Source organism: Lissotriton helveticus, chromosome 8, assembly GCF_964261635.1.
Source record: "Lissotriton helveticus chromosome 8, aLisHel1.1, whole genome shotgun sequence".
In the NCBI taxonomy this organism is placed as follows: Eukaryota; Metazoa; Chordata; class Amphibia; order Caudata; family Salamandridae; genus Lissotriton; species Lissotriton helveticus.
The window spans coordinates 735,724,469-735,749,325 of record NC_136069.1 but is presented as its reverse complement, the minus strand read 5'-3'; the positions used below and the strand labels follow the sequence as shown (position 1 = coordinate 735,749,325).

Genomic DNA, 24,857 nt, shown 5'->3' with positions numbered 1-24,857 from the left:
AGTATGTATTTTATATATGTTTAATTTTTTTTGTTTTTTCATTATTTTTAAATATATGTATTAAATGTTTAGAAAATAGTATTTTTGTAAACTTTTTTTGCATTTTAGTGTTAGAGTGGGTTGTGGGTTCATAGGGGAATAGGGTGGGAAGTAGTTTAATATAATTAATTAATTAATATGTATTTATGTATTGTTATTGATTGTTAATGTATTGGTAATTAATTATTAATAGGTAATTAGTTTTTATTAATTGGTTAATTTATAATTATATTAATTATAATCAATGTATATTAATGTTTAGTTATTGTTATTGTTAATTACTTAATTGTAAATTAATTAACTAGTAATTATTTTTTATTATTTGATTAATTGATAATTAAATTAATTATGTTATTTTTAATGCGTAGCGGGTTGTGGGTGTATAGGGCAATAGGGTGGGAAGTAATTTAAATATAATTAATCAATTAATATCTTTTTATTTATTGTTATTCATTATTAATTTATTGTTAATTAATTATTAATTGGTAATTACTTTTTATTGGTTAATTTTAAATTATATTAATTATAATTAATTCATAATTACTTTTTATTTTTTGTTCTTGTTAACTAAATTTTTGTTAATTAATTATTAAGTGGTAATTATTTCTTATTAATTTATTAATTGATAATTAAATTAATTGTGTTATTTTTTATGTGTAGCGCATTGTGTGGTCATAGGGGAATAGGGTGGGAAGTAAATTAATGTTATTTACGTAAATATTAATTTAATTTAATAGGTATTTATTAATATTTCTTTGCTAAATAATCATTAATATGTTAGGTATTTCATAAAAAATATTTAATTGATATGTATGTTAATTTAACTCCTACGCTATCCAACACTTTCCCTACTGTTGCACTCACTATGTGATTGATACAGCTCAAGAAGTCAAAAATCAGAATCAGGGTAACAAAAACTGTACAGCAACTTTATACACAAGCCAAATCTTGTATCCATGGCCAGTGTGCACATGTAGCTGACACATGATAAATACAAACTATGCCTGGGGCCAATGCCACTGAGGCAGACCCATGCTGAACCCACATAGAATGGACACAGTGTTGAATGACCCACATGATTAGGAGGCCAGGGTGTTGTAGGGGACTGTAGTGGGCACACTGGTCCGTGGGTCTAGAAATTGCTGACTGTCTCATAATTAACCGTCTTGGCACTATGCATATCTCGCAAATGATGTACATCATGTCTGAGAACGCAACATGGGTCATGCATGCTGCTAGGGTGTGCAGTTTAAACCTCACACTCCTATGTTGAGACTCATCATCAGTGCAAACAAATATGAAGACCAAACACAGTGCACAGGTCAGGCAAGGTACCAACACATGTCACAGACCTCCCTCCCACATGATGCGCTAACCAATGTGCAGTCTAATTACCTTGCACCCTAGAAGAACACGTGCAAAATTAAAAAAACACAAACCAGGTGACACATGTGGAGAAGGGGAAGGGATGAAAAACAGCATCAGCTGAATATGGGGAATTGAAACTACAATGAACAAATAGCCTGTCTGACCAGACTCCCCAACTGTGGGAGTGTTTCCAGGCTTCAGAGCACCTCAATTAGCAGGTGACACACAACACTAAAAACAGACATGTACCTACCCCCTCCTTGCTGCTGTCTCTCCTGCAACTGCATATGGAGGTCTGGAAAGACCACTTCCAGGACTCGGAGCATGTGGGGGGTGAGGTGACGGCTTCCACCATGCTGGCGTGGAGGTGAGAGCTTCCGCTGGACCCGGGCGATACACCAGATCCAGCACTGGATGTCCTGCCACCTCTTCCTGATGTTGCTCAGCCGCCGGCGAGGGCCCCCCACAGACCTGACAGCCCTGACAACGTCCAACCAGATCTCCCCCTTCTCGTAGGCAGTTACCTGTCTGGAAGACAAAGTGAAACCGCATCACTACACCTGCTCCATGTCCCAGAGACACACACTTGCACCACATTGATGATGTGTACAGGGCATAGGATGCTGACAGGACTTGCATCATTGTCCATGTGAATTTGGCCTGTGGGCAAACCCCAATGTACTACATGCCTTTGAAAGGCAACAGATGGCATAAGGGGTGCAACACACTCACTGATCATGGCACACACTGTACAACACATGCAACTGCAGGGTGTGGGACAGCACGTGACATGCTGTCACATATCCCACTCCACCTAAGAACCCTCAGCAGTCCACACATACACACCCTGGCACAGATCACTCACCTGTCAGTGTCAACAGTATATACAACCCTCACTTTGCACATGTCCCTCTTGACTAAGAGGTGCCACAGGTGTTGGGCTAACTGTGCAAGTCAGGCACACAACACTGCATACTTGTCACATCAGATGGCTACAGCTGCTGCATGTGCAGCTGTGGTGCAAAACATCACATACACACTCGCCCTGGTGACAAGGAACATTCACAATCTTCAATGTCCATGAGTTTAAACACAGCATTTGTACAATATCACCACAGGTCCACAAAAGTCATAAACATCAGTGAGTACATTCAGCTGTCGCTCTGGGGGGAACACTGTTACACCTCAGTAAATTAGGGGGGAAAACCTGCAAGGTGTGGCACAGCAGAATGTGTAATTGACTATGCATTGAATGTCACAGTTAGCATAATGCAAGTGAGGAGTGAACACACATGCTCTGCATGGGAGACACCACAATGTACACACCCGGCACTCACTCCAAACCACATTGCATGTCTTTTCCACCAATACACAATGGCTGTTGTGACACTCACATGGTCAGCCAATGTACTAGTTGAAGAAACGGGGAGATATGTTGACACACTGAGACTCCACATGTCCGGCAGTCAGCCGCATTTTTGGGTGTCTGCAGTATACGTAGCAAGCCTAATGTGAGACACACGGATGAGCATTTTGCATAGTCAAAATGGGAGGTGATCAGTGCATACACCACCATTTTCTGGGGTACATTGTGCAGATAGCTAATAGATCAGTAGATGTTTTAAATTTTGCCTAAACAAGCGGCACCCACCTCTTGTACCTGTGTGGGATGGGATAGCTTATTGTCCCATCTGACTCGCAGATCCCTGACCAAGTCCTTGTGTGCCGGAGCAATGGCCAGTTACTCTGGCCAACAAAGATTGGAAGACAGGGCAGAAGGTTGGTTTAAGAGTATAGAACCTAGGTGTTATCTGGATTAAGTTTCAAGAAATTGTGGTCCATCCAGTCTGCAAATTTGAGACAATTTTGGAGATGGTCAAAAATTACTGCTCAGACTGGATTTTAGGTGATTAGAAGCTGAAGATCCTCAGCATATGATATTATTTCGACTTCAGACATGGCAATCGATTCAGCCAGTGGAGTTAAGTAAATATTAATAAATCTGCGGGCTCAGAGCAGAGTCCTGGGGCACACCCCACTTCTGTGGTTTGACTGGGGAGTAGAATGGTTAGGTGCAGACCTTTTGTGTGCGGTCAGATAGTTAGGGCAATATCCAGTTCAGCACTGAGGCCCCCACACCTATGGTCTTCATGCGGTTCAGAAGAATGGGATGGTCGATGGTGTCAAATGCTGTAGACATGTCTAACAGCACCAACGCCGCCTTGGAACCTCCATCGACCTCCCAGCGTATAGAGTCTGCCATTTCAATGAGGGCCAACTGTGTACTATAGCCGGGATGGAAGCTGGATTGCCAGTCGTGAAGGAGGCTATTATCTTCAACAAAGGGCATCAGTTGCTGCCAGGAAAATTTCACAGAAATCTTGGTCAGAACTGATAAATAGAGTTTGGTTTATGATTGGAAGGTTATTCAGGATCTGCGTTGCCTTTACTTAAGATGGGCAGGAGGAAAGTGTGTCTCCACGCATCCGGATTTGAGCCCAATCTGAGGTAAAGGTTCCAAATGACGTTTAAATGGTGATTGTGAATCTTTGCAAGGATGTTGTATTGCTTTGCGGGCAAGGGGCCAGTAGGGGAACTGGATTAACACATCTGCTAATCGAGCTGAGAGGCTTCCCCATAAATTGTGTCAAAATCTGAGACCACTGAGCTGGGACACCACTTTACTGATTGCTCCTCAGACATTGGACTACTACATCAGCACGCAGGCCCGCACTTCCACAGAATACATGGGTCAAGGGTAGAGCAACTCCTGGCTGGAGGACAAGCACGCCACCATCCTCCATTGGTACATCAATGTTTGCATCCAGTTCTCTAAATCAACACCATCACTACCTCATGCTGCAAGTCCCTCCACATGCTGGAAATGATCTTCAGATAGATCCACTGCTAGTCAGGACAGACAGCCACCCAGGTCCACAACACCAGCCGGCTCAACTACAGCAACAACCTCTAAACAGGAACAAGAGCCAGACTCCAGGAGTACTTGTGCACATCCATCCTCAACATCCCCTGCCACAGCCACATGACCGTCCACCTAAGATACCTACAATAGTCCCACTGTCAACTGCAGGATCACCCAAATACTCCTCAGCCACACTCAGTAGGCACTCCACAACCACAGCCCAAAAAACAAATATTGACGTCTCCCATCCAACACCCCGTTGCCTGAAGTCCGTCCAGCCACCCTTGCCCTGGGCAACGTTCATCACATCCACAGTACAACTGCATGCAGGTGATAGTTCTCCCACATCAACAAACAGACCTGGAACTCCCTCCCAGGACACTGACACATTACCCATGACCTGTACACCTTCGTGAGACTCTTCTGTAACTGTCTGTCAGAGCAGTATGGCAAGCCCCCCCCGCCCCCCTCAGCAGATAGTAACCATCACGGGTGAGTATTTCCCTCCATGTATGTAGTTGATCATACATTGTGACCTATGTGTGTCCACAACCGGACTCAGATCCCAGTATATGGATGGCTTGAGTTTGTTGCACACTCTGGCATACTTTGACATATCCCCACACGTATGTTGTTGACTGTGGGAAAAAAACTTCAACATCAATACGTATTGTGTTTGTTATATTTATTTCTCCATCTTGTGAGTGAAATGTGAGTAGGTGGTAGGTGCTGTACAAAAATGCTGGAAATCCAAAGTTCACAGAGGGAGATGTGATGCCTTGCAGTTTGAGTCAACAGAGTCCAGACCACAGTGCTTGGCATCATTGGTCACACTGCGACAAGCAAGTCCATGTGGGAGAGTCAGACAGTCAATAAGGTGATGCTGTTTCACACAAAGGCAAGATACCAGACCAGGTGACCTGGGAGATGCACATGGCCCTCTGCCTCTCAAGGTCTTTTACTTGGACGACCCACCTTCTTTGGGGGGCCCTCATATACAGGCCTTGACGATGCCTGGGACACTCCGTCTGATGATTCCACCTCCTCCTCCCGCCCTGTGCCTGTTGGCAGTCTTTGCCTCGATGTTTTTGGCCTGGTGACACAGGGAGGGTGCTGCATGTTGTCAGCGATCCGACGGAGTGAATGGCTTATGTCCCTCTGCACCGCCAAGAGCTCAGCCAGTCTTGCCTCCATCTGTCCTTGGTGTCGTCGTTGACTGGTGTGTTGCTTGGCCTGCTGGTTGTTTAATTTGACAAGGGCCCCCACTCCCTGGCTGAACTCCCTGGTGTCCCGCCGGTATTCCTCCATGATGTTTCTCAGTTCAGATATACCGGGCCCTGCAGCTTGCTGGTCAGGTTCTCGCCTCCGCCTTGTGCCACTCCCACCACCCCTGCCCACACGAGCCTGGCCTGCTGTTGTGGGCACATCGGGTCGACGGGACCCCTGAGGGTTGACAGTGGTGGTGTTGTCTGCCACCTCCTGGGTGCCCGGCGAACCTTTACCCTCATTGTCAGACTGGCTCAGTTGTGGATTGTGGGCAGGGCTCCGAGCTGTCTGCTGGGATGTGGCAGGAATGGGTGTGGTGGTTGGCGCAGATGCCCCTGATCCAGCTGCTGCATGGGTTTGGGATCCAGAGGTGCCAGGTTGGTCGGGGTCATCCATGGAGTGGTGAGAGGTGTCGTTGTTGGTGGGATCAGGGTCCTGTGGAGCCTGGGACTGTGATCCATCTCCCCCCTGGTTGGGAGTAGATAGCGCACGTTGCCCTGTGGGTGTGAGAGACAGACGATGTTAATGCCATTTAATGCAAAATCAAATTTTCATATACATTGTCGTTATCACTGTTACACCTGCTTTGGATTTTTCTCAATGTTCACTTGTGGTGTCAGATTGATCTGTGTTCAGGAGTCATTGACATGTGAGGGTCTATTTACAATGACTGGCACAGCCAGGCATATCAGCAGGGATTTGCCAGTCATTGTGCACCACAGCTATACCAGCATGGATGCAACACATTAACACTGTGTATCACCATAGTATGATAACAGAACAGCTGCGTCACGCATCTGTGCCATGGAAGTGGCACATTGCTGGAGTTGTGTCGCTGGTGCAACACAGATCCAGCAATGCTCTGTGTGGCCCTATCTGCACAATGCTGTGTCAATCCTTACGTCTGCTTCAGGCATGCACAGGGTTTTGAGGCAGCATGCGCATAAAAGTGACTCAGTGAAATGTTTAAGATTTCACTCAGCCACTTTTGGGAGGTGTTGCTGCGGCGTGACAGGCAGCCACCGCCCACCACACCACGACCACACTACGACCAGTACACCTACTTCTGGCGCAGGGCTTTAGAACGGGTCTTATCTCCCAGATGCATCACCTTGTCAATACCGGGCATCATGGCGCTAATATTTGTGCGTCCGCTGAGTCACAAAGTTGTAGCTACGGTGATATAAGCGCAAGGGACTTGTAAATCAGCACCGTGTATTTTTTCCTTGAATGCTTGATCAGATCTGTATTTTTTGTGTTACATGACGATTGTGACAGTGGGGCACTCCATTGCCTGTCCCAGGTGGCTAAGTTTATGTAAGGGGTGTGTGTGAGAGGCCGTGCTGGTAGTTGGAGTGTGAGTTAGAACTGGGCCTTACTCGTGGCGTGGCTGTCCCTCCATGGAGCATGCTGCCATGACAGTGGTTGTGAGTTCCTGTGCAAGATATCTGACCTTGTTGTCCTGATGCTAATGTTTGCAATGGTCACAGGAGGGCCTTGTGCTGAGCATGGGTGTGTACCTGGGCCATATGGGATGAGCGCAATTGGGCATGTGCTTACACAGTATTGTTGATAGGGGTGGCCACATTTTTAGCTTTTTCACCATCCCCCTTGCACCCTCCTACCATCCCCCTTACACCCTTCTCACCCTCCCCCTTGCAGCCTTCTGGTCCTCCCCCTTGCACCCTTCTGGCCCTACCCCTTGCACCCACCTCCATACTGTTGGCCACTGCTAGGAGTCATATCCACCCACCCCCATTCTATTGGGTAGTGCTGGGAGTCCTCTGCACCCACCCCTCATATGTTTGGACACTGCTGGGAGTCCCCTGCACCCACCCCCATTCTGTTGGGCAGTGCTGGGAGTCCTCTGCACCCACCCCTCATATGTCTGGACACTACTGGGAGTCCTCTGCACCCACCCCCATTCTGTTGGGCAGTGCTGGGAGTCCTCTGCACCCGCCCCTCATATGTCTGGCCACTGCTGGGAGTCCCCCTATGTTACATGAGTTGTTTGTATACTCACCAGGCTCCACGACTCCTTCAATTCCATGTACTCCCACCTGTGGTAGCAGGGCCATGACCTTCTCCTCCCAGGGCTGGTACTGTACTGGTCTGCGTTGACCACCACCTCCAGTGTACTGGCTCTGGGCGTAGTCCTCATCCATCTTCCGCTTCACCATCCTCCGCAGATCGTACCACCTGTTCTGGCAATCCCTCCTGGTGCGCCTGATGGGTGCAACAGCATTGACCCTATTGACGATCCTCTCCCACAGCCGTGTTTTGTCAGCTATGCTGGTCTGTCTGACCAATGCGCCAAACAGCTGTGGCTCAACTCTGATGACTTCATCTGCAAGGACCTCCATCTCCTGGTTTATGAACTTTGGATTCTTCTGTGCAGACATGTTGTGGGGTAAATGTGATTGGGGGGGTGACGGTGTGTATGGATGGGGGGTATGGGTCTGAATGTGAAGGGGGTGTGTGGGTCTGAATATGATTGGGGTATGTGTGAAGGTGGATGTGTGCAGTTGTTGGTGTGTTGTCAGTCTCTGTAGGTAAATGGGTATGTTGCAAAGGATGCTGGTTTGTGTGCATTTGGCCTTTTTTTTTGGTCCATATGTGGGTGTAGCTTAGTTTGAATTTTTGGTGGGTGTGTTATAAGGGGTGGGTCTGAGTTGGGCCCTCTGTTTGCCAGTTTGGATCTGGCAAGGACATTGATTTGCAATGGTTTGTACACAGGAGACATGTTTTGTGGTGTTGTGCGACTCGTTTGCACCCTCCTTGTGCTGTTTTAGTGCTACGCGTGCGCTTCATTGAGGGGGGGGTGTTTCGTAATTTATTGTGTAGCTCTCTCATACGCAACGTTTTTACAGGGTACGCGTGCACTTCGTTGAGGGGGGTTTGTTTCGTTATTTATTGTGTAGCTCTCTCATACGCAGTTAAACAAACAAATGGTTCTGTTGGGTAGGCCAAATTGCTTTGAGAAATGCTAGTACATGTAAGTAAAGCAAAACAATGAGAACTCTCTGATACACAAATGCTGTTGAGAAATCAATGCTCAAGCATAAAAAATAAAATCAATGATATAGCCAGGTATTGAATTCATAAGTGTTTATGTTTAGAATTCAATTTTGTTTATGCTGAATTACTTCATTCAGTGACAAAACAACTAGTACAAAGTAAGACCATCAAACATAGATACAGTTCAGTGACAGTTGGTGAAAGAAGTGCTCAAGTGCTACAATATATATATACAGTGAAAATGAATAAATACAATTATATACACAGATGATCGGTAGGCCAACAATTAATTGAACTCCAAGGAATCCTAGTGCATTGTAGAGGAATCATGGAGTGTTCTGACCTAATTGAGCGTCGACGTTTCGACCCTGGTGCGCACCAGTTGGTGGTCGTGTCGGGTCTTTATCAAGACAGGAAGCGGACAGTGACAGTATGGATCAGGAATAATAACTTGCCTGATGTGCTGCCACTCAATTGCCGGTCATATCCGTCGTGGAAGCGATCGGAAATCACTTGGTCCGAATCCGGTGATTATTAGTGGAGTGACTCATATGCAACGTTTTTACGGGGTACGCGTGCGCTTCATTGAGGGGGGTTTGTTTCGTACTTTATTGTGTAGCTCTCTCACACGCGCGTTTTTATGTGGTACGTGTGCGCTTCGTTGAGGGGGTTCGTTTGGTACATTATTGTGTAGCTCGCTCATACGCGATGTTTTTTACGGGGTACGTGTGCGCTTCGTTGAAGGGGGTTTGTTTAGTACATTATTGTGTAGCTCGCTCATACGCAACGTTTTTTACGTGGTACGCGTGCGCTACTTAGAGGGGGGATTAGTTTTGTATTTGATTGTGCGGCTCGCTCATACGTGATGTTTTCCGTACAAATCACAGTTCATACACGATGATGTTTTCCCGTACGAATCGCGTTCTCGGTCCCCGGTCCGGATCGTACTTGGCGGGTCGTACAGCATGTTTACAAATCCTACGGTTCACTTCCCGAGTCCATATCGTACGGATCATCACTTGTTTTTCGTACGGTTTGTAAACATTCAGATGTATTTTTGGAAAACGGATTGTACTACGCGATTTGGACGGATTTGTACGATTCGTATGGAAACGGCTACAAATACGATACGTCGGACGGTTTTCTTTCCCGAATCAGAATCGGCCCCTATATGTATTAGTTATTATTTTTTAAATATGTTTTAATATTTATATCTATATTTTTTAAACTATATGTTTTATTTACTTATTTTTACATTATTATTAAAACATTTAAGAAACAATATTTTTAACATCGATATTTTTGACAACGATAATTTTTTTGTTGCTATTTTTGTATTTACATTTATATAGAAGGACTTCAATATTTTTGTCTTCGATATTTTTGTGTCGATAATTTTGTAGGTTGATATTTTGTCTGTCTATTTTGTCAGACATTCCAGAATAATCCCTCTTTGGGGTTTACACTGCACATCTTGTAAAGATTCTAAAGATTGTTTGTTTTAATTATGAGCAACAATAATGTACCAATCAACTGCCAAGACTCTGTCCCCTGTACCCCCTTGACTCAACCATCTGGTGGGGATAAATTCCTCCCTCTGTTCCTAGCCTACACCCCCAAATACAGAACACGAGAAGCAGTGCACTGCTCTGCTGTGCACGGTACTGGGATCCCATGGGTTGTAGAGCAGCAGGAATTACAGAAGCAGAGTGGGGTACATGGCCTCCAGAAAAGTCAGTTGTATCATGTCAGAGCCCTCAGCTCTGAGGGAAAAGAGGAGTAGGCATACTGCACTGTCAGACTAAAGTTTCAGCATTCAGCTTCTTAGAACAGTGCTTTGAAGACAATGCTAGAAGTGTGCCATAGTTGTTGGAGTAGAGAGAAGAAACATGACTGAAACTGGCAATTTCTGGGAGAGATGTGAGAAGGGGAGGGCAGCAGTAAGAGCAGATTATTTACTATAGAAAAAGTAAACATCCATGTAATGCTTTCCTATATGTGTTGAACATTTTGCGGCTTATTACGAAATTGGTTGGAATTGCCTCCGACCAACACCACCTCAGACTTGGAATGGACGGACCCAGGTTGGCGGTTCCGTCCGCCTGATTACGATGCAGCTGAGCAATGTTCAGTCACATACTCACTTTTCTCTATGGGAGCTGGCGTGCCAGCCATAAACCGTCCATAATACAGGCTCCTATAGAAAAAGGGAGGGTTGTTTGTAAAGCCCTGCACACTGTGGCAGACACCCCATGGTGCCTGCCACACAGTGCAGTGATTTACTGGGGGGTACCCTCTCGACCACCAACTGTAGGCCGCAGGGTAAAGGGGACCCTGCTAGGAGCCCCCAAAGTTGCTTTCTGACAGCCTTTTCATGCCATAAAGGCCGGCACAGAAAGGCTGTGGGAAACCTACATTGTAATCCTGACAGCAGAAACGCAGTCCATGGGGGATTATGGTGCGGTTCCGACTGGCTGGCAGACTCCGAGAGCTGGTCAGAGCCGAGTCGGAATGACCAGCCGGTTTATGTTCCAACCACCAACATCGTAATCATGCGGATGGATCGGAAACTTATTGTGTCGGTCGGAAAAGCTTCCTTCTAGCGGTCGGAAGCTTTCCGACGGACATCGTAATCGGCCCCTATGTGTTATTTTGTAAGTTTTGTGCCTTGTTTAGTGTATAGAGGTAAACAAACCACAACATAAAGGGTCCGAGGGAATTTTATAGACTCAACATGGATTAAATCCCCCTATTCCATTTATCACAAAAACATATATATAATCCATGGTCTATGATGCTAGCTGCTTATCTAAATATGTGAATTATTGATATAGAACACAGTGTGCAGAGCTTACACACTAGGTGTTACCAAAGGGGATCAAAAGAAAATCCAAAAAGGAGGAAAATTCAAGTTACAAGAGGAAAAGCCCAAATCAGGATTATTGGAATCCCATCACACACCAAAGTGATCGTTGTCATCATTTGGGTTTCCAACCAACCTCCCATCAAACCTCTTGTTCATAGCGGAATACTGGGTGAATTGTATCCTCCATTCTGTCTTTCAGAGGAAAGGAGAGAGAGTAGAAGAAGGTTAGGAATTATATCTGACCCGTATGGATATTTCCAATACAAAGAAGTGCTGTGCAAAAAATAAAGTGCGTAATTAAAATAGGATTTGCAAGAGAAAGAGAACTGTATCTTTTCTAAAACATCAATTGTATTCCTAAATAAAAGCAGTACAGAAAAAATAGCAGTTCAAAGAATTCACTGCTTCTAAACGGTCCACATGTTTCAGCCTATTGGACAACTGTCCATGGCTTTCTTCAGGACCTTACCATATATCTCTTTGCTACTGCAATATTTATAAACTTGAAAAACAATTTATAATATAGATATGCATGCAAATAGGGCTCAATGTAGCCCTTGATGTTTTATGCTGATCCTCTGTATCTACAAGATGTATAGGACACCCGTAGAGTACGAGGACTAGACCTCACCCCACCCGGCAGCAGCTCCAGTCAATGAGTCCCCGCTCTGTCCGTCGTTGCCTTGTGCTTGGACTAAGCTGGAATGGAAGCCTCTATTCCAGCCTAGTCCAAGCACGAGGGTCTGGAGAAAGCCATGGACAGTTGTCCAATAGGCTGAAACATGTCGACCGTTTAGAAGCAATGAATTCTTTGAACTGCTATTGTTTCTGCACTGGTTTTATTTAGAAATGCAATTGATGTTTTAGAAAAGATAAAGTTCTCTTTCTCTTGCAAATCCTATTTTAATTACGCACTTTATTTTCTGCACTGCACTTCTTTCTATTGGAAATATCCCAATGGGTCAGATACAATATCTGACCTTCTGCTATGCTCTCTCCTTTCCCCTGAAAGACCCAATGGAGGATACAGTTCACCCAGTATTCCTCTATAAACAAGACATTTAATGGGAGGTTGGTTGGAAACCCAAATGATGACAACAATCACTTTGGTGTGTGATGGGATTCCAATAATCCTGATTCGGGCTTTTCCTCTTGTAAATTGAATTTTCCTCCTTTTTGGATTTTCTTTTGATCCCCTTTGGTAACACCTAGTGTGAAAGCTCTGCACACTGTGTTCTATATCAATAAATCACATATTTAGATAAGTAGTGTATAGAGGTGACATGAGGGCTTTCAGACATATGTCTGTCTGAATAGCCTCACCTAAAAAAAGTTCCCTCTAGTATGTAGTAGAAGGATACAAGTAATTTAATCAGAATACTATGAGACCGAAACCTGGGTGGGGCAAGCTCAGGAATAGAGAGGAAACCCACAGAATCAAGGGAAGAGCAGACAACTGAAATAGACAACAAGTTCATCGAATCATGAACAAGGGGATGACTGGATGCACATTATAAAAATAGGTCTGCCTACAGACAGCTCTAGCTGTCCGTAGCCAAGACCTAAAAAAAGGGCTCCTGTTCCAACGCACTAATGACTCTTACCCCTGTTGTACACGGACGTAAAATACTATGCCAGTTATAGCTCTCTGTGGCCAAAATCTAAAAAAGTTCCCCGTTCCAACCGAGCCCACTATTGACCTATACCCCTGTTGTTCATAGACATAAAATACTACGCCAAAGGACTTCTGGAGGACTTGATGTACTGGGTACATGAAAAACAAAATCTGCCATTGTTCGAGATAGGTAATCTGTCTACATGTGCTGCTTCAAATATTATTTCACCAAAACACATTTTACCCCAGTTCCATAGACCTTCTTGATGCATTTAATTGAGTCACTAGAGATCTTCTGTGGATCAAGTCAAATAATTGCATTTTGCCCCCACTACTGCTGAGAGCCATCCACGTTTTTATTCTGGCAAATGGGGCTGCATCAAATGAGATCAGCCTAGACCCCTATCTCCTAATATCAGCTCAAATAAAGGATTAAAACAGGAATGTGTGTCAACACATTTATTATTTAACCTATACGTAAAAGACATGGGCATATATTTGTGCATGGGTAACAGTCACTGAGTACATTAACGAGTAGGTTGGTGGTGGCTTTACAGTATGCTAAGGACACTATCATTTTGACTAGTATACCAGTGGCCTCTATAGGCTACGAGACCCTGGAGAAATACTTCAAAGCTAATATTCTGGAGGTTAATATTGCCAAACCAAAGAAAAATGCTATTTGGGCACAAAGTAATAAAGACCGGCCCAATTGTGCCTTATCAAAAGAGTTATTAAAATTAACTTTGCGTCCACCCTATCATGTGGAAATCAATTCTTCCAGAAAAACTGTGACATTGGCTGGACTTTAGCCAATTGAGAATATAAGGGAAACTCTTCCATCTCCCCAAATCAATCCAAGAGTTGAAAGCGAAACTTGAGTTCCAGCTTATCAAGCAATCATATGGGACGGGGGCACTCTAAAAAAAAAAGCGATTATATGTTAGTAACAGTTGTTACTAACAATAATCTTAAACTTAGTGGAAGGGCAGGGGTATCTTAATAATAAGCAATAGAACATTGACACAAATATTTTATAAATTCACATTTTCAAATGTATAGAGTGTACCTGCAATCCTGCAGTTTAATCAATACCTTCAGGAAGTTGAGCATATAAATTAATGTAGTAGAGTTACAAAAGCTTCATATGTCTGATTAACACGGACTTGTACCTTTTAAAATGAGACCCGAGTGCCCAAAAATTAGTACGTTCAATATCCAGCAAGAGGACACGTTCCTTGTAGTACATGGAAGCGCAAATATTTCTCCGAGTTGAAATCTTCAAATTTCAACCTCGTCATAATCAATGTTCATTGCCTCATCTTCCACATGAAAACATGAATTTCGCACCTCGACGGCAGTGTAAGTGGCAGCCCTGGACTCCTCTGGCAGAATTTCACAAGATCCCAGTCCTCGCTGTGGCTTTAATTTGTGAAATAATTCAAACTGATTAATGCTTCTACATTCCTGAAACTTCATTCCTCTCTGTCAATTTGTTAAATGTATATTTGACTTTGGGATAGTGCAAGGCTTTTAATGCAATTCAGAAAAGTAAGGCCCTCCCCAAATACAAATTACAACTTGGTTATGCAACTTCCCGTCGGTTTCACCTAAATGCTGTCACCCCCACTTCTTCGCTATAGGGAGCTAATTGTATTTCAAGTGGTGAGTGAGGGCCTGAACGTTCCTGTCCATTCTCCTGAGATGATCACTTCGGTGTTAGGATCTTTGTTTGTCATACTTCCTGAAATAGACATATAATATACAAAAAAGGAAACCTAACAGTTTACTACCTATTTTAATATTTCTGCTATCCTGTCATTTTCGTCCAGCTGTGAATTTTAAAATCATGGTTGGTAATCATTAATATTAATTTATTGTATGAAGACATTAAAATAAAATGGTACTGTTAATTTCGATATTTTTTTCCCTGCGGCTGAGACTTAGGAGAGATGTTTTTGCATTTTAGTAGTCAGAGTAACCTTTTCTAGGTTTTGGGAAATGATTGGGAAATGATTGTTTCCATCAGACAACTTGAAATTATTTAAAGTTAACGCTAACCTTTCTAATCTATTTTGCTTTCTGTTACAAGGCTGCTCCGGAGCACTAGCCAAGCTGTGGGCTTCAATGTATCCGAATTCTACAATCACAGTCTTTGATTTACCTGAAGTGATAAATGCTGCAAAAAAGCAATTAATACCAGCAGAAGATAATCGAATCTTGTTCCATGAAGGTAGGTTGCTTTCTATATGGTTCTAACGTAGGTCATAAAATACATGTTGTTTTAATCAACGAAATCTTTTTTTGAGTTTAATAAGCTTTATTGAAATAAAAAGATTAATGCAGTAAATAAAGGTCAAAAACATAATTGTATGCCAAATAATGGATAAGCAAAATATAGTAAACAATTAAACATAGTAGTAAGCTGTTTATGTTTTTAGGGATATTATGGGAAAAAGAAAAAAAAGAGGAAACAAAGGAGGGAGAGAAAGGAGGGGGAAAAAGATAAAGTTTATAAACTATAAATAAGAAGTAAATGTGTGCTCCAAAAAAAGGAAAAACATAAGAAATAATGCACCAGTATTACTGTTTAAAAATAAAATCTGTAAGAATCAAGAAGAAGGATAGAAAAGAGAGGAAAAAAATCAAGGGAGTTGGACATTTTCAGAACGGTGATGAGAAACAACATTAATTGAAATCTTATTTAAATGATAAGATAACGGTAACCAAAAAACATCTCTATTTAATGTGGATTACATTGGGAGGCATAAGCAACATCTAACCTATGATATTGGCAGAGAATATTCCACCAGGATTTAATTGAAAGTTTTGACAAACATTTCCAGTTTAACGCAATTTGTTAAAATGCTAAAGCTAACATAATATCAAACAATCCTCTTTCACAGGGGGGTAGAATGATGGATTCTGGTAAATGTCCCATAAAGAGAAGGAGATTGGACATGGGAACGGTGAGCTTAAAAATGATGGATAAACTAGCCCATATTTGTGACCAAAAAGAAATTACATAGGGGCATGAAAAAAGGATATGTGAGAGGTTTGTAGGTGAAAAATCGCAAGACCAACATTACTGATCATCAGTGTGGGTGAAATTAGCTATGGAAGTAGGAGTGAAATATAGTCTGTGATAGAGAAAAAAACATTGATTGAGTGGTTGAGGCGGACCTCTAAATCTTCAATGACCTAGCCCATGTCTTATTCTACTCCTCAGTAGTACATTGAAATACTAAATTAAGGAAGCTTTAGGACATAAAGCCAACATTTTGAGAAGTGGATCTTGTATAGGCGGAGACATATCAGAGGGAAGGGAATAAAACATATGAAGAAATATTTCCATAAGAATTAAAAATCTGAGTAAAAAAGAACGGGGACATTTGAATGCACTTTGAAAATTAGGAAAAGAACAGGGAGAGGTACCATCAAACAAATCTCTGACCCAGATAATTCCCTCAGTTCTCCACTAAGACCAAAATATAGGCCTGTTGTTGATGGTAATGAGTTTGTTATGCCAAAGAGGAGAGTTTAGAAAATCATTTGTGGAGCGAGATTTTGGCTCAAAGTGAGGTTTTAACAATGAGTGGGTATGTTTAAAGAGTGGAAGAGAAGTAAGGGTACTTTCAGCAGTAAAAGAAAGAACTTCAGTGGTCGAGAAAGGAGTAAATAAACAGTGTTCGATACTGACCCATAAAGGAGTAAAAGGAGATAGTTCTGTACGGAGCCAATGAGAAGTGAGGCTTGACCATTAACGATGGTTGAAGCATAGGGAGCAGAATATAGAAGAGAAACAAAAGAAATGAATTTAGCACCAAAACCATGCCATTGAATGGACTTAAATAGGAAGGACCATTCTACCCTGTCAAAGGCTTTTTCAGCTTCAATATAGATAGCCGCGAGAAGGAGGGAGCTTTATTTAGAACATTAAAAAATTAGCGAGCGTTATCAGAGCTTAATCTACCTTTGACAAAACCACATTGTTCCGGAGCTATTAAATTAGGTAAAAAAGTTTCAAGGCTTAATGCTAATAATTTGGCAAAGATCTTATATTCAACATTTACCAAGGAGACGGGACGATAATTTTTACAAAATTTAGGATCTTTACCATCTTTATGAATAAGACAAATAGAAGCCTCCAAAAAGTACCATAAGCTGAGCCAGTAGAACAGAAGTGCTGAAAAAGATTAAAAAGTTTTGGGAGTAACAGATTGGAAAAGTGAAGATAACATTCTACCGAGAAGCCATCCAGACCAGGAGATTTACCTTTCTTTCAAAGAGGAAGAGATTTCTTGGAGTGAAAGATCAGTATCCAAAGAAGAGAAATCTAAATCTGAAGAAGGAGGAGGAGGAATAGTATCTAGAAAATCTTCAATGTGCTAGATGGTTGGGGGTGTCTCAGGAGTGTATAAGTGACTGTAAAACGTAGTAAATTCATCTAAGATATCCTTGTCTTTCGAGAGGTGTTTACCATTTGCAGATTGAATAAAGTCAATGAGTGTTCTTTCTTTTCTAGATTTTAGGTAATTGACAAGAAGTGTTCCAACTTTGTTTCGACCTCCATAATAACTATCGCTGCTGCGGAGTAGAGTAAAGGATATATTATCTGTTGAAATTTTATTAAAATTCATTTTTGCTCGAATAAGTTCTTGAAGAGTGGAATCTGATCAAAAAGTATAAAATCGATGTTCTAAATGCTTGATGGAGGCTAATAAGGCTTTATGTTTGGTGGAAGTTTGCTTCTTTTTCTTATAGACAAAATCTATAATGAAACCCAGGGCAGTAGCTTTAAAACTATCCCATTTCGATACTGGGGACACTGAATCATCCTCATTTATTGAACAAAATTCTTCAGCGAAAGATTTGAAGGAATAGGAGAAGACAGGATCCTGCAAAAGGTAATAGTCAAATCTCCATCTGGAAGATTTGGAACTAGGAGGAAGCAAATCGAAATCACAACCACTGGAGGATCAGATTATAAGAATGGGTTTGATCGAAGACAAAACAAGATTCTGGGCCAAGGCCTTAGACAAGAATATATAGTCAATTCTGGACAAAGAACCATGTGGTGGAGAGAAAAAGGAGAATTCTGATAGGTCTGGATTACATAGACTCCAGGCGTCAATAAGATGAGTCTGTTTAATAGTATTGAGAAATTGTTTGTGGGTTTTATGAGGGATAAAACGAACCTGGGATTTGTGATCGATAACAGGATCCATAATTTGATTACAGTCACCACCCAATATAAAAAAATCACCTTTATATTGGAAAAACATGTCTGTGATGGTGGACCAAAAAGTGGGATCAGGTTGCGTAGGGTCATAAAGGTTAAAAACAGTAAGAGTGATATTGTTAATTAATAACTTGACCAGAATCCATCTGCCCTCAGAATCGGTATCTTGTGTTACAACAGAGCACTTCAACTTTTTATGGCATAAAATAACAACACCATTTTTTTTGTGTTTGTGGGGCATATCAAAACCGAGCCAACCCAATTCCTCTTAAGTTTGAGAGCTTCAGCCTCAGATAGATGAGTTTCTTGTAATAGATCTAAGTCAGGGTTATAGGAGGCTAAATGTGAGATAATTATTTACCTCTTTATAAGATTGTTAAAATCCTTTACATTCCATGTAATAACTCTGAATATAAAGGAATAACATCATATATACAGTAGTACAATTTGAAGATACATAAGAACATTATAGCAGGATTGAGCATAAAGAGAATAGAGAAGAAATGTAAAAGTGATCGAGCCATTGGATGTGAAAAATAGACATAGTGGAGAAATAGTGGAAGAAGGAGCAAAGAGGAGAAAAAAGTTAACAAGAGAGACAAAAAGTAAATGGAAGATAAGAGAACAGCAAACTTTTGTGAAATCTGTAGGTAAGAGGGATGCATAAAACAATAAGGAAAAAGAGAGAAAAGATAAAGAATGGAGGAACAAGTAGAGAAAGAAGAAAGAAGAGTTTACTAGTCAAATAATAAGGAGAGAAAAAGGAAGGGGGAAAATGAAAGATAGAGGAAAGTAAAGTGAAGACAGTACATAGCCAAAAAGGATAACTGAAAAAACATACCTGAGGGGAACAAAGGGAGATACAGTGGGGCGAGGACGACACATTACAAGATGGACCGCCCAAATCTAAGACATCTAGATAGCATTGGGACGGGTCAGGAAAAGGATAAGAACCAGACATAAACAAACCTGTAGAGGAATATAAAAATACAGTTTACAATGGATAAAGCAAATAGTGGTAATAAATGCTGTGTAATTATGTTCACAGATTTATTATCACTATTTTAGAAATGCCACTTTTAGAAGTGCGCATTTATGTGTGGTATGTCTTTGTGCCTGCCTGTTGTGTATTGCATGTCTGGTTCTGAAGTGACAGGGGCTGGGGAGGTGCAGTGGCTCCAGAGGGGCTGGGTAAGTCAGCACTATGCTGAATAGGCCCATCTGCATTTGGAGTGGTGGGAGGAGTAGCACCTGGTCCTGAATAAGACAGGGCCTGCCTCACACAATGCTGGCTCCCCCCCCTGTGGTGTGTCTGGGGCCAGGACCAACACTAACAAAGGAGGGTGTTGTGCACATGTGTAGGTGCCCCAGAACTGGTTTGGACTGGGCACAGAGACCTGTGCAAGGGGAGAACAAAGACGTTGCCCTGGCAGAGAAGTAACAGTGCAGGATGGGCACAGTTTTGTTGTCCTCCTAAATTTAAAAAACAGCACAGGGTGAGTGCTGCAGGTTCTGGCACCCTGCCCTGGAGTACAGAGAGGGCACTGCAGGTTGCCATGGAGCACTTGGGCTGCATTTCCTCAGTGTGGCGTTTGCCGCTGGTTGCGAGGCTGCCCCAAACTAAGGAGTTCCCTGGCAGTGCAGAGCAACAGGGAGACCGGAGCAAGCAGGCAGAAGTCAGGCGGGACGAGCCTGACGGTGGGCAGGGCCTCGCGCCCTCAGGAGAAAGGAAGTTGTGTTCGGGCAGGAAGCTAGGAGAAGGAATCCTGGTTGTAGGCAGGGCTCCCGTGCTCGAGGAGAGACCCGTGTGCTGCCGAGATGGAGGAGAAGCTGTGATGAGTGGAGCCTGGAGGGGAGCACTGTTCCCTGCGAAAGGAGCCCCGGAGATTGGGGCCCCCAAAGCATATTGTTGGTGCCTGCTTACACCAGTTGCCCCAGAGGACACCATGTGAGTGCCTTGAAGATCGGGGCACCACTATTCCCATGTAGCCCGGCCCCTTTGTCCGGCCCTGAAGGGTCATTAGCCAACCTCCCTTAGGTGCAGAAAGCGCACCAAGAACATTCCGGCAACTGTCCCCCTCTGAGTGCAGCTGCGCCGCATGGTCGCGGGCAGCTGCATGCTTCCAAGGTATCGTGCCAATTTGGGTCTTTGGTGACTTTGTGGGGCAAGCCCAGGACGGGGCGCCCCACTCCAGAAAGTACTGACTTGGGGCAGTAATTAGGCTCAGAGAGCGGGATGGGGCCTCAACAGAGACCCCCGAGCTTGAGTGGAGGAGGAATCTTCCGCCAAACCACTGCGCAGTGAAAATGGTGCACGCAGAAGTGTAGTGACTGCTGATTGGGGGTGCCAGTGGGCTCCCGGGGGTATTGTTGCCTGTGAGCAGTGATATTTACGCCCATGAGGGGCTAATGAGCTGTGTGCACCTTATCAGTGTTCTGAGGCTAATTCAGGATGTGTATGCCTTATGATTCATGCATAATGTATTTGTGCTAAGTAGAGTGCCCTATCGCCAGTAGTTACTGATTATTCTCATCAACTGTGATGGTTATGCCTAAGAGGGGCCTGATGTATTTATGATGTTTGTGCTCATGATTCATGTGCAAAGTGTTCATGCTACGTACAGTGCCCTATTGCCAGTAGTTACTGGTTGTTCTCACTAACTGTGATATGTCAGTTATGACAGTGGCCCGTTTGGCCCTTTAGTGTATATAATCCCTGTAAAAGTAAGTCCTAGTGCTGGGTGGCACTGTGTACATATGTGGTTATGCTCAGATGTATTTTATGGGCAATACAAAGGACATTTTTATATACCCTTTTGTGGAGTTTCTTTTGTGGTGTGCCTAGTGTGTAGCTGCTGTGTGACTGTGTTGCGCAAATGCTTTACACCTTGCCTCTGGGATAAGCCTGACTGCTCTGCCAAGCTACCAAGGGGGTGAGCAGGGGTTTTCTTCGGTGTGTAACTCCCTTGCCTTGACTAGAGTGGTGGTTTCTGCCTGTCTAAGGTGCTTGCCCTAGCCAACCTGAAATCCCATTTGTAACAGAGACGATGATTAATTGGTCTCCCTTGCATTAGTACATTTGAAAATGTTCAGATTAATGATAGTGAGCTGGTACACTCCAACTATCGATGATAGTGAAGTCAGGCTGTGATTTAAAATGGGAAGCTGTTGAAGTTGCAGATGAATACAACATCAAAAGCTGAGCGAAAGGTGCAGCAGTTGGCTCAATTTGTGAAGTGAAACTGAATGCATCAAAAAATTATGAGGTTGTCAGGCAAATTGAATTCGGAGCTCTGTCAGCACAAGCGCATACTTAGCTCAGAAACACTTCTCTGAGATACAATACACAAGATGTGTGGCATTGAGATTCAGATGGATAGGGTGTGTTCGAGTTCATGCTGTTCTTGATCACTTCAGAAAAACAAAAATAAAAAATGTGCACCTTATGATGGGAGTGGTTGTTAATGTTCCACGAATCAGGCTTAAAAACAAAGAACTCAAGCCGGCAGCAGTTCCAAAAAATAGACTAAGTCTTGACTTGAAGCTAGATCCAATAGTTTTAAAATACATAATCAATTAATTATATGCACATGTTCACACATCTTAGATAAGGTATCCGACCTCTCCTTCAATAGTAGGATCACTTGTTGATGAAGTTAAAAAAACAGTTGGAAAATCGTACCCTGAATGATCCTCTCTTTGTCCTAACAACTTGGGAGTCAGAATACCTAGTGTGAGCATGAAGCAGCAACAACCCCAGAGAGATGTGATCCTCGCTAATACTAGGATGCCAGAGGAGTCTGTTGGGGAGCCAGAGGTTTGTATGGGCTTAGCCACCCGAATCTATGAATTTCATGCTCTTCAGGGAAATGAGAAAATGGAGACAATCCAGGTTTTTAATTCCTTATGTTCAAGCTCAGGAGATAGCTTCAGTGATGTTCCCCCACTATCTAAAAGGGCAAGAAAGAAGTTGCAGAAAGCTCGGAATAAGGCCAAGAAGTCAGTCGTTCCAGTAATCTCAGTAGTAAAATGCAGGGGCTGTCATCAAATTTTTAATCAAGCTAATCGGAAATACCAAGACAAGGACTGTGCCCAAAAGGGTACGGAATCTCCTTCTGACTTATTGAAGCATCTGAACCCCGAATTGAGAGTGAGGTTCAGGTATCTGTAAATGGTAGTAAAAATGAAGTCTTTGTTGCCACCGGTATAATAATGCCTGAAACAGTGGCATTAAAAATGGAGATGCGATTAGGTATGACAGCAAGCCCCAGATTTTGAGTGGGTGCCACCGCCTGTCGTTGCCACTAGTTAGGGGACTCCAAGCCCCAGATTTCTCTGCTCTCCCAGGAGGGAGGAGCAAGCTTGCAACCTCGCGCTTCAAAGCGCCACAACCCCCAAAGTGCAGGACGCTGCCACCGCCCGTTGTTGCCACTAGTTGGGGGACTCCAAGCCCCAGAATTCTCTGCTCTCCCTGAAGGGAAGAGCAAGCCTGCATCCTCTTGCTTCAAAAGCATCCACGACCACTGCAGCGAGGGACGCGCGCGAGTAGGGCCCGGGCAAAGCCCAGGCCAAGGGCGGACCCGTCCTTGCCTGTCATTGACTGGAAGAGGCAGGGCAGGGTCATCCCCCCTTTCTTCTCGCCTGAGGATTGTAGACCTTACAGTGGACTAGTACAGGCGTGGTGAGATATTGTGTTAATTTGTGTATTCATCCTGCTGTCCACGTAAGCACAGGCTCTATGTATAACTCAGTTGTAAACTCCAATTATAGTAATCGTCTTGAGCTTGTGTGTCAACACTGGTTGAGTGTTATTCAGACATTGTATAGATCTGTATTACTCACCTGAGCACTATTACATAGGCCTGGCTTGCTTTCTCTTGTTATTAGCCAGAAGCACAGAACGATGGGGAAGAGAAAATCGATGGAGGGAAGTGGAAGTGGTGGTGGTGGTGGTAATGGCCCTGATGATAAAGGAAAAAAGGCCAGGAAGTCACAGAAACATCCAGGCAGTAACTGTGTCTTAGATCAAATAGATACCCTAATTAGTGAATGTGAAAACATCCTAGAGGTTGATCTAACTATGCACTATAGCCCTGACAAATCCCCTCACGGTCTTCCCCCCTACCAACCCAAGATCTAGCAGCCACCCCACCATCCCAGCAATATTTCACAAACCGCATAGAAAAGGTGTCCCAGTATCCAGCACGAAGGTAAAACTAGAACCAGTGAGGGCTCGCCAATCTCCCATCAATCCCCTTGGAAATAATCCTCAACAGTCGGGACCTGACATCTCTTGTGTCAACAGGTTCTTACCCCTGTCAGAACTGCCTGACGAGGACGGGGAAGATAGACCCCAGCCACCTTCCACTTGTAGTATAGGGATAGACTTAACGCCTAGTCCAGAATCTCAGGAAACACACCAACTCATTAACACTCTCAGACTTGAAATAGGGACTATGAGATCTATGATCGAGAGCCTTACTTTCCTCATTAATCTTCTATTGCAAAAGGATTCTCCGTGGCTCTGGCCACAGAGCCTTAATCCTAAAACAGGACACCTCTCACTGCCCTGCCAGGTTAATCATACTGAACGCAAGGCAGTTACCCATGGTAAGGGTTCCTGTCCCGCAGGTCCCATCCTGTCCCACCTTTCAGCCCGCCTCATAAGCCAGCATCACTCTTCCCGATGGCTAAGCATCCAACCAACTCTAGACTTACCCATTAAAATGTCCGCCAAAACAGAGCAATAACACAGGACCAAACATCCTATACCAAACTTACCTCCTCACTTCAGGCACAACACCCCTTACGTAGTGTACAACATAGGCCGACCTATTCAAATATTCCTAATCCGCTCAAAGCCCCCAAAATCTACACGGTTAATGTGCCCAAGCTTGATTCTAGAAATGTGGTTGAAAATGCAGACTCCCTGACTAATAAAGCCATTTATTGTATTTGCCATGCTGTTCAGTTATTCAGGATGATATCATTAGGGCTCTGAGGTTTTCTTTTCCAGACCAACCGCTAGATCATGTTGAGCTTACCCTGAACGGGGCTGGCCTGGCAGAAAAACTTCTTGCCCTGGAACTCCGACCTGTCCGCCTGAAACTTCTTCCATACAATTTAGGCGATTTTCACCTGACAGACAATGTAGACAACCTGCTGTGCAAACATCTACTCCTCTAGCAAGATGCTCTTCACTCGAGGTTATTGATTGACTATAGACTGAACCCCAACTGCACATGGGATCCCACATTGCTCCTCTAATTCACACAGTCTCTATCTCTAGTAACCTGACTCCAGTCACTGATGCTGATATGGTGCCTAGAAACACACTGGCAACACCTCTCCTGCACAAAGGAAAGCGGGAATACTAGAGGCAAGTTACCCAATATGTTGGATAGGCAAACGGCATCCTGCCTTACTTTATCCAAGTAAGTTGTTATATCATGGAACATCGCAGGGCTGAGGACAAAGGTCACATCTCCTGACTGGAATACCTACATTGAGTTTCATGATA

The 24,857-nt window shown here is 43.5% G+C and overlaps 1 protein-coding gene across 1 annotated transcript in view; it reads left to right on the top strand.

The window, feature by feature from the left end:
• LOC144771759 (acetylserotonin O-methyltransferase-like) overlaps positions 1 to 24,857 on the top strand; it is an 897,827-nt gene that overhangs the window by 464,494 nt on the left and 408,476 nt on the right. Inside the window, exon 6 of the mRNA XM_078656055.1 lies at positions 15,188 to 15,328. Coding sequence (XP_078512181.1) covers positions 15,188 to 15,328 — 141 coding nt within the window. The remainder of the gene's footprint in view (positions 1 to 15,187; positions 15,329 to 24,857) is intronic.